Source organism: Acanthaster planci, linkage group LG12, assembly GCF_054643075.1.
Source record: "Acanthaster planci isolate LZ-2023a linkage group LG12, COTS_SCS, whole genome shotgun sequence".
In the NCBI taxonomy this organism is placed as follows: domain Eukaryota; kingdom Metazoa; phylum Echinodermata; class Asteroidea; order Valvatida; family Acanthasteridae; genus Acanthaster; species Acanthaster planci.
The window spans coordinates 13,185,093-13,194,429 of NC_141788.1; the positions used below are offsets into that span (position 1 = coordinate 13,185,093).

Consider the following 9,337-nt stretch of genomic DNA (forward strand, 5'->3'; position numbering starts at 1 on the left):
AGGATTTGCCTCTTCTCAAATTAATCTTCTAATATGTTATTCTTTTATGTCTCATGTTATAAGCCCGACCATGAAGAGGAAAAAAATGTTACGTACCCCCAGAACTGTTGGGTCTGTCGTCGGCGCCGCGCTACCGTCTGAACTATGGGGGTACAATATAACCAGACATAAAAACCCCACAAAACTGGCCCTAGCAGCAACGAGGATCCAGAGCCAATTTTTGAGAGGGAGGGTCACAGGTCAAAATGGAATTATTGCAACATTTGTACACTTTTTTCTATTAATATCATTTTTTAGAGTTATTCACCTTTCTCTAATTATTTGAAAAAAAAATGTTTATAGGACTGAATGAGAACATCATGGCTCCCAACGTACTGCCCCCGCCTGGATCCACAATATAGTACTAATCGGCAACCATCATAAGAAAAGGCAGCATTTTTTCTGATGTGTTTTATTTAATGCAAAATTGAATATTTTTCTGCCTTTCTTGCGTTTCAAATATATTTCCTTTCGACTGATCACTTTCAAAGTACTTAGGCCCTACATTAATACGATTTTTTAAGCACATGTAATTTTAAGTAGCTCTATGGTGTTCTAGACTATGGTATATGTTCACCTGTTAACAATGCAGTCACTGGCATGAAAACATGAAAACATCAAAATGGGAGTTGCTGATGAAACTTTTTTCACTGCTTCAATAAAATACACGTAGGCCTACCATATATCTAATGTAAATTAGACTAATGAAATGTTTTCCGCATCCTCTGACTTCACTAACAGTCGGACCTTTACTGCAAGGCTGTATTGTTATTATTATTATTTTCATTGTCTCTATCATCAAGATGTGTACCATATTACATGTACGTAATTATTCTATGAATAGACCATAGAGTTATATTAATAGAAATTAAAGTGATGCACGACCTATCCTTCACCAAACTCTTGCCGAGTGAATTAAGTTGCATTTAATTCGAAGTGTTGAGTCAAGTGTTTGAAACTTTGTTTTTGTTTGTAAGTTTATTTCTTTTTTTTTCAGGGAGGGCGAGTTTTGGTGGGAACTTTTTCTAATATGGTGATGCCGAGAAGGTTATATATTCAGAATCTGAAGTTTTAACTTCAAAGAAATTCACTGATAGTGCATCTCTTTACCATAGGCCTGCAACGCAGCACAGCTATCACAGCGGCCGTAACTTCCCGAAAGCTGTTTAATCGGGGTTTTCGGGGGAAAAAAGTATTCACGTCTATTCTCGTTCAGGCATTGTACATTTAATGTACAGGGAAAAAACAGACTTCCATGTCTTCCCAGCGCACCGCAAATGGTTATGCATTACGAGTAGGCCTTAGCTGGCACTTTGATTTGCAAGACACTTTTTCCGGCGATCGGACAGGTCGGCAACTTTAACTTTTCGAATACGCGAGCAGACATGCAATAGTGTGAACCCGTGAATAAGTAAACCGTAGCAGTAACGGTTGATTAAATTGAAACTTCACAAAATGTACTTAGAACGAATTTTTTCACACACGCTAGCGTAAGTTTCCAAAACATCGATCGGGGGGTTAGGCAGCGTTGGAACTTGTGCTTCGACCGTTGGCTAAAACTGAAAAATCTCGCTACGTCATGGGACATTATCTGCGATGCTTGCATTTGTTGGTCGTACAGCGTACCTTGCGGCCAAATCTGGTGCACATACGAGGGTTGTGTGCCCCGGCCCCAGCGCAGCCGGCCTACACGCAGTGAGCTAGCTGCAGACATGCGTACATGTGTGTACGTGTACGTACGTACGTACGTACGTGTATTTGGTCTAAACTGCTCTGCGCAAACGGTCGTAATAGCGCCCTCTGCCGCCTTCATGGAAGTTCCGATCCTTCCAAAAAGTGCAAAAGAGGGCGCTGTACGACCTCCACCGGACCGCGGGGCGATTTCTCGATCGGTTAGAGTTGTGGAACTGGAACTAGGCCAAGCTGTACTCTGTAGATTCTGTAAAAAGTCCCACAAAAATGGGACATGCATGGTCTGCATACGTGACAAATCGGGACACTGCTCCAGATTTATACAACCTGCCGACGTTTGATCCACTTTATGGGTTTCCAGAAGGCAGGCAAGAGAGGGGTGAGTGTTCAAAATGCTGTCCCAAGATGCACAACTACAGGAATGTGGCCTAAATACATGTACAAACGTAAACCCAAGAGGCGGCAGCTGCAAACTCCCATAAACATGATAAACACGATTTGGCTGTTCTGATTGTGCCAAACTTACTCTTCCATCACAGCTATGTACGTGTGCAACCACATTTCATACATGCCTTCTTGGTGAAGTTGGTTAGATGGGGAAGCTGATTCACCTTGCACGTATATCCTCATTAAAATGGTGAAATTCTTGAGCATTTTGCCCATCCACACTACAGAAAATCAGCAGCAACTCTCAATAATTGTCAGTTGTGTGATAGTTTGGCCAGTCGCAACACAGCTCCAATCTTTTCCTTTTGTTTCCTGACCAAATCCAAATGAAAGCCGAGCTGTGATTTGTCATTGGAATGGAAGCAAATTGGACCAGTCACAGTGTAGACCCGATGTATACTCTTCCGTTGTATACTGGGCCCTGTTCTGATTCATTGGGATTTCTTTCTAAAAATTTTATCAGGGGGGTAACTTAATATCCGCAGGGATCTGCCGCTGCCGGTCGGCGCCAGTCGGCCCGACCGGCACGCAGAATTGCGGACCGCCACAATCTGCCAAATCAACTTTTCCGACCGGCACATATTCCCCGAAAAGAACCCAAATAAAATAGCATCTCGGTCGAGGGATCGATCGTGAAGATATGAAGATCGTGAAGAAACCGTAAAATTTCTTCGTAAATTTCACTTTGCACTGCCATGCATATCATCTGCGCACCGACGTACGTGCATATGCAACATATCTGGACCAAATATTAACATGAACCAATAGGAGGCTTTGTTACGCGCAATGCACGTGTACATAGTGCGTAACGAATCTTTCCATTGGTTGGAAGGCCACACATAGGCTTGCATATGCAACGCTCTCAGTGCGCGAAGATCGGAAAACCCCCTCTCCATGATGTACAGCGTTGTTTGTCCAGTTCCGCATTTTACCCAGTTCCACAACTTGAAAAGAAAATTTGGCTTAACTTTCAGAAAGACAAAATTGCAAATGACCCCATTCACACTTCGTTTAAACACTTAAAAATCTGGCAGAAAAACAATTTCACATGTACTTGCAAAACTGACAATCGACCGTGACTGTTTTTCGCCGCGCCGACCATGGTTAGCAACATTCGGTGCATGTATTTTCTGCTCGATGTTGCATAAAACAATCACTGCGATCGTTTTTTAAACCAACGATCGCACCGCATTCGTTAATTGTTGTTTATCCCACAGTGAAAATATTAACTCCGCAATTTTTTTATTCAAAAGTAACAGCATGATTTTGCCTTTTCCGTAAACGAGTTCCGTATGGCAAGATACACGCGCTCAGTATGCACGTGACACATGGCCAAATGTGTCAGAAAAGCAAATGGCCAATCTACATTATGTTCATGTAGACTTTAAAATGACTGTTCAGAAAACCCCTGCACACATTTATGAATGTCGTTATCCCATATGCATACTGTACGAACTTTTGTACAAAGAAAATAAGGAAAATATTCCGCCAAGATTTTGCATGTTTCACCTTATTTTCAACACACAAAAAAAAATGAAAAATATTTAAGGGATTTACAGAATAAAATAAATATTTATTTCTACTCTTTTTTTTTCTAATTCAGTTGCCCGTCTAAAATTATCACCTCATCCTAGTTGACCAAAATTACAAATTTTCAATTTTTTTTATTAAATTTCAGAAATTTCAGACATGAGATCCCTAATTCTAGGCTGTGTATACACAGCTGAAAACACCCAGAAAGTGCTGTTTCTGGCCATCTGGGGGCTTTTAGATTCCAAAAATTTTCTTAGATAGTCCTGCTGGCACTAAAACCATCCTGGGCAGAACCCTGTATCCGCTTGATTTTATGAGCTGAAATTGCATTGTTCACTACTTACGGGGTAAACTATCCCCTAGGTCACTAATTGCAGAAAACTTGCCTTTTCCTCGTTTGGTTTGGAGGAAAAAGTGTTGCCTTTTTGTTGCCTTTTCCCCACTCTGAACGAATTTTGCCCCACTTGCACAAAACTGACGGCTGTTTCGTCACTTTTGTGTCACGTCACGGAGAGCAAGCTGCGCTACCAATGATTTGCCACAAGGGGTGTGTGACTGGACAGGGAACCAGCCAAGGGCATTGCATATTAGCTGCGACACAAAACAGCTGTAATTTCCCATGACTACTTAGATTGACAGGTACTCTTGCAAATCTAAACAAAATTCAGAAGAGCTAAAGTCTGGATGCAAACAAGACAGGCTTCGTACAGGTTACCATTACTTAACCATACAAAGGAGTCTGTAATGTACAAGTCGGGCCAAAATTCGTTCGGATTGGGAAAATGGCAACAAAAAGGCAACATTTTTTCCTCCAGATGAGGAAAAGGTGAGTTTTCTGCAATTAGCAATCTAGAGGATAGTTTACCCTGTAAGTAGTGAATATACTGGTGCAATTTCAGCTCATAAAATCAAGCGGATGTTTAGTTACGCCCCCGGATATCCCGGATAAAATTTTTCGAAAGAAATCCCTATGAATTGGGACAGGGCCCAGTTTACGACGGAGGTGTATACGTCGGGACCTGTTTACGGGTCTAGTCACAGTGGAGCTTTCATCTGTGGGTGAAAGGAAAACAAAAGGAAAAGATAGGAGCTGTGTTGCTGTTGGTCAAGCTATCACACAGCTGACAGGTATTAAGGGTACATGCTGCTGATTTTCTGTACTGTGGATGGGCAAAATGCTCAAAACTTTCACCATTTTAACGAGGATATAAGGTGAATAAACTTCCCCATCTGACATCTAACTTCACCAAGACGGCATGTATGAAATTCGGTTGTACAAATGGCTGTGATGGAAAAGTAAGTTGGCACAATCAAAACAGCCAAAATTTGTTTATAGGAATTTGTACATGGCTACATGTATCTGCAAGGTTTGTATAAACATTACAGTTCTGGAAGTAATACTCAACATCCATGGTTGAGTCAAATGTACTGCAGTTGAAGTGCCCAGGCTAGTACTTTGATGCATCTAGGTGAAGTAATGGCTCACAGTTCTTAGCCATTACTTTATCGAGGTTCGTCAAACATCTTTATCCAGGTTAAGGAACCAAACTACATTTGCTCGGCCTAATTCATCTTCATTCGCACTCACAGCTATTTGTCGCATCATGTATGCTTACTCTAAGAAGTCTGAGTACTACTTCGTGCTAGTGACTGAGAGTTCTCCGAGTAATGTATGCTTTCATTTTACCCCGTAATTTCCCTCAAAAACCAAGCCCTGTCCTCTTTTCACAAACATGACAAACACAGTCTTTCTGATTTGCAAGAGGACATCACTGCCAACTTATCAAGATGAGTTGTTTCTTAAAAGTAGACTTTGTTTCTTTAATCTATTACATAGGCCTGTAGGAACAGGGTCCTAGGTAAGGAACACCACTTATACTACAAATTTCTAAAGTACTGAAGAGTTCCATATCTGGCCATCACTTGACACCGGTGCATAAACCCGATGAGACGGGTATAAAAAATGTTAGTCTGAGTATATTAAACAGAGTAATTAGGACCCTACCAATTGCTTTATCATTTGAACATGGTTGGCGATAGTAGAGTTTCACACCCTTTCGTAGGCCTTATGTACCATTAATTGATTTCACTCCAAGTAGCTCCTACCCCAAATCAAAATCCTCAGATTTTACCCCCACAGCAGTCCCTAACCTGTCTAATGCACCCACTGTAGGATTCCTTAGGATTCTGTAGGAATCAAAGATTCCAGTGAGGATGGTAAAGTTTATTTACATTTAGGAAGAAAAAAGACATTTCTTGTTTCAAATCGGAAACGCTCTCGTTGTCAAGTTGAACTCGCCATCTTCTTCATGTAGCGACTCAAACTCTATGCTAATATAAGGGAAAATATGTATACACTTCCCAAGTCAAGCAGACCATTCGTAATTGAGCCTCAGGAGTGTGCATGCATATACCTAGTGCCACTGACTGTTTCCTGAATGGCGCAACATCCAGTGTACAACTTAACTAAGTCACAGTCAATGGACGTTGCACTGTCTAATTACAACCAGTAAGCACAGAATGCCACATTCAAAGTACATATACCTACGTGTAGATTGTATAGTTATTGAAGAATGCAAAGTTTAACAAATATTGATACATACATGTATGTATTTGTGCCACTTGCACACATTTTTGGAAGATTTCTGAAATAAATATTAAATTTCTGACAAAAAATACAATTATTTCCCCCTTGTTAGTGATGGTGGCCACACAAGAGGAAATGATGAAAGCTCAAGTTCCTCTTGATCGGCGGGACTACTGCGCTCATCTCTACATTGCTTGGCAAAGATGCAGACGAGACAACTTCCCCAACGTGTTTGCCTGCAAGCATTCTAAACATGAATATGACCAGTGTGAATATGAAGAGTGAGTTTTTGCCTGCAAGCATTCTAAACACGGATATGACCGGTGTGAATATGAAGAGTGAGTGTTTGCCTGCAAGCATTCTAAACAGGAATATGACCAGTGTGAATATGAAGAGTGAGTGTTTGCCTGCAAGCATTCTAAACAGGAATATGACCGGTGTGAATATGAAGAGTGAGTGTTTGCCTGCAAGCATTCTAAACCTGAATATGACCAGTGTGAATATGAAGAGTGAGTGTTTGCCTGCAAGCATTCTAAACAGGAATATGACCAGTGTGAATATGAAGAGTGAGTGTTTGCCTGCAAGCATTCTAAACATGAATATGACCAGTGTGAATATGAAGAGTGAGTGTTTGCCTGCAAGCATTCTAAACAGGAATATGACCGGTGTGAATATGAAGAGTGAGTGTTTGCCTGCAAGCATTCTAAACATGAATATGACCGGTGTGAATATGAAGAGTGAGTGTTTGCCTGCAAGCATTCTAAACATGAATATGACCGGTGTGAATATGACCAGTCTGAATATGACCGGTGTGAATATGAAGAGTGAGTGTTTGCCTGCAAGCATTCCAAACAGGAATATGACCGGTGTGAATATGACCAGTCTGAATATGACCAGTCTGAATATAAAGAGTGAGTATTGGCCTGCAAGCATTCTAAACGGGAATATGACCAGTGTGAATATGACCAGTCTGAATATGACTGGTGTGAATATGAAGAGTGAGTGTTTGCCTGCAAGCATTCTAAACATGAATATGACCGGTGTGAATATGACCAGTCTGAATACGAAGAGTGAGGTTTTTCACAGGACGCTACTGAAACTCACAATTGTGATTGCTTCTTGAAAAGTACATGCAAATGTGGGTCAATTTTCCAAACTTAACAGGCTTGATGTACTTTTTAAACAGTCTAATGTGGCATTAAGTTAGCTTTCTGTAACGCAAAGGAATGCCAAGTTTCTTGCAGGTACTTTACTTGTATAGGTATCTGACATAAGATATTTTTTTCTTCATTTTTATTATGCACAGTGGTGATGTATGCTAAAGGTGACACAGGCTATAGGGTTAATACAGTCATTTGCAAAAGTTAAGGACCACCTACATGTATACAAAATGCATTAACGTAAAGAAAAACCAAACTTAAACCGATCAATCATGGCGACTTGTGTTTATTTTCAATGTGTAACCTTAGTATCTTGGTTAAACAGCCATTTGACTACATTTCCATGATTTAAAATGTTAACAATCCAATATTGAGTGTGCCCTCCTTTATTTCTGATTACTTAGACTGGCCTTTTTTACTCATGCTGCCTGACAGACAAAATGTCACACCAGATCTGCCTTTGCAAAAACCTTCATTCAAATGGGTATATAGCACTACACTGATGTTATGCACCACTGTAAAACATGTTAAGTAATCATTCAGTGAGACAATGTAATGAAGGCCCAGTGACAGAATACCAATAAAATTCCAGGCGGTCTTAAACTTTTGTAAATGACTGTAAAGGGTGATGTCATTTGAACCAGGAAATGGAAGTGCAAACAAATGGAGTACTTGGGCATTGTGATTCAAGTGCTAATGCGTTTTATACACGTAATTGTACTGTTCTAGGCATTCAAGATGCTAGTTATGATCTATACTCATCAGGCCTGTAAATTATTCCCAAGAGTAAATCTGCTGTGCAGAGAAGACACAATACCACTCCATACAGTACATGTATGCTGGGTTACTGTCCTCGGGTACATGTTCTCCAATGAAGGAAAAGGCAGAAAGTACATGTAACAGTGCCTTGATCAAGAATTGTTCCAAACATTCTTTTGGGTGAACAATGTAGATTGTTCTCCCTTTCATGATTCATGCAATTCTCTTTCCTGCAGCTTTGTGATGCGTATGAAGGAGTATGAACGAGAGAAAAGGTTACTGGCACGGGCAAAGCGGAAGAGGCTACGAGAGGAGAAAGAACAGCTCCAAGATTGAAACGGGGTCACTTTATGTTGATATGTTTTAGTAAAAGGTTTCTCAAAGTAACATGAAAATTCTGAAGTTTCAAGTTTTATGTTTGATAACATGTTTTATGTTATGTTGAAAGATGGAAACTGACTTGTAAAAGTCTGGAGGGTAGTGTTTTGATTTCTAGAATTTAGTGAAAAGAAATGGGAAGTGACTACATGGGCTTTAATTGGAGCATAGTAACATGTAGCACATTTTCTTGAGAGTGAAGTGTGACAAAATTACCAACACTTTAGCACCTTCATTCACGCCCATGACTTCAAGAGTAAAGGGGCACACACGTACTGGTGACAATTGTACATTGCTGTGGTGACTTTGCAATTGGATTTCAAGGGTTATGTAATGATTTAAACCATCTTTGGACATTTCACAGATTGCAGATCTACATTATGTAGACTTTGCTGTATTTTTACCAATGCTCTATTTCTTGAGGTTCAAGGTCTCCCAGCATTCCCCGTGATTTTTCAGAACGCAAACAGACTAAGTAGACACAGAGAGGGAAATTCTGCAGTAGTAATATTTGTGTGTTTGGATGATAAATGAATTTATTAAAAGGAATGTTTGATGTATAAAGAAATGCACTCTCTTTGTTCACTTCTGTCTGTGTGACATGCCTGCAGTCTGCCTGACTGTAGTCGTGCAATTTCTGATTGGAAAAACCATGAAACAACACTCTCTGACATACTAAGACATTACACACTTGGTTCAAAATGAGCTTTTAACTCAACAACCAACAAGTGTAAAACACACC

At 40.3% G+C, this 9,337-nt stretch overlaps 1 protein-coding gene across 1 annotated transcript; it reads left to right on the forward strand.

The window, feature by feature from the left end:
* The first annotated feature begins 1,893 nt into the window (after nucleotides 1-1,893).
* ndufb7 (NADH:ubiquinone oxidoreductase subunit B7) lies at nucleotides 1,894-9,163 on the forward strand. The gene is made up of 3 exons (XM_087144113.1): nucleotides 1,894-2,110; nucleotides 6,411-6,579; nucleotides 8,454-9,163. The coding sequence occupies exons 1-3, from the start codon at nucleotides 1,999-2,001 to the stop codon at nucleotides 8,551-8,553; spliced, it is 381 nt and encodes a 126-aa protein (XP_087000239.1). The 5' UTR covers nucleotides 1,894-1,998; the 3' UTR covers nucleotides 8,554-9,163.
* Nucleotides 9,164-9,337: the final 174 nt, after the last annotated feature.

Coding starts and splice junctions, on each gene's coding strand:
- ndufb7 (XM_087144113.1), top strand. CDS start 1,999: ATGGGACATGCATGGTCTGCATACGTGACAAATCGGGACACTGCTCCA. Junction 2,111..6,410: donor AGAAGGCAGGCAAGAGAGGG/GTGAGTGTTCAA, acceptor CCCCCTTGTTAG/TGATGGTGGCCACACAAGAG. Junction 6,580..8,453: donor GACCAGTGTGAATATGAAGA/GTGAGTTTTTGC, acceptor TCTTTCCTGCAG/CTTTGTGATGCGTATGAAGG.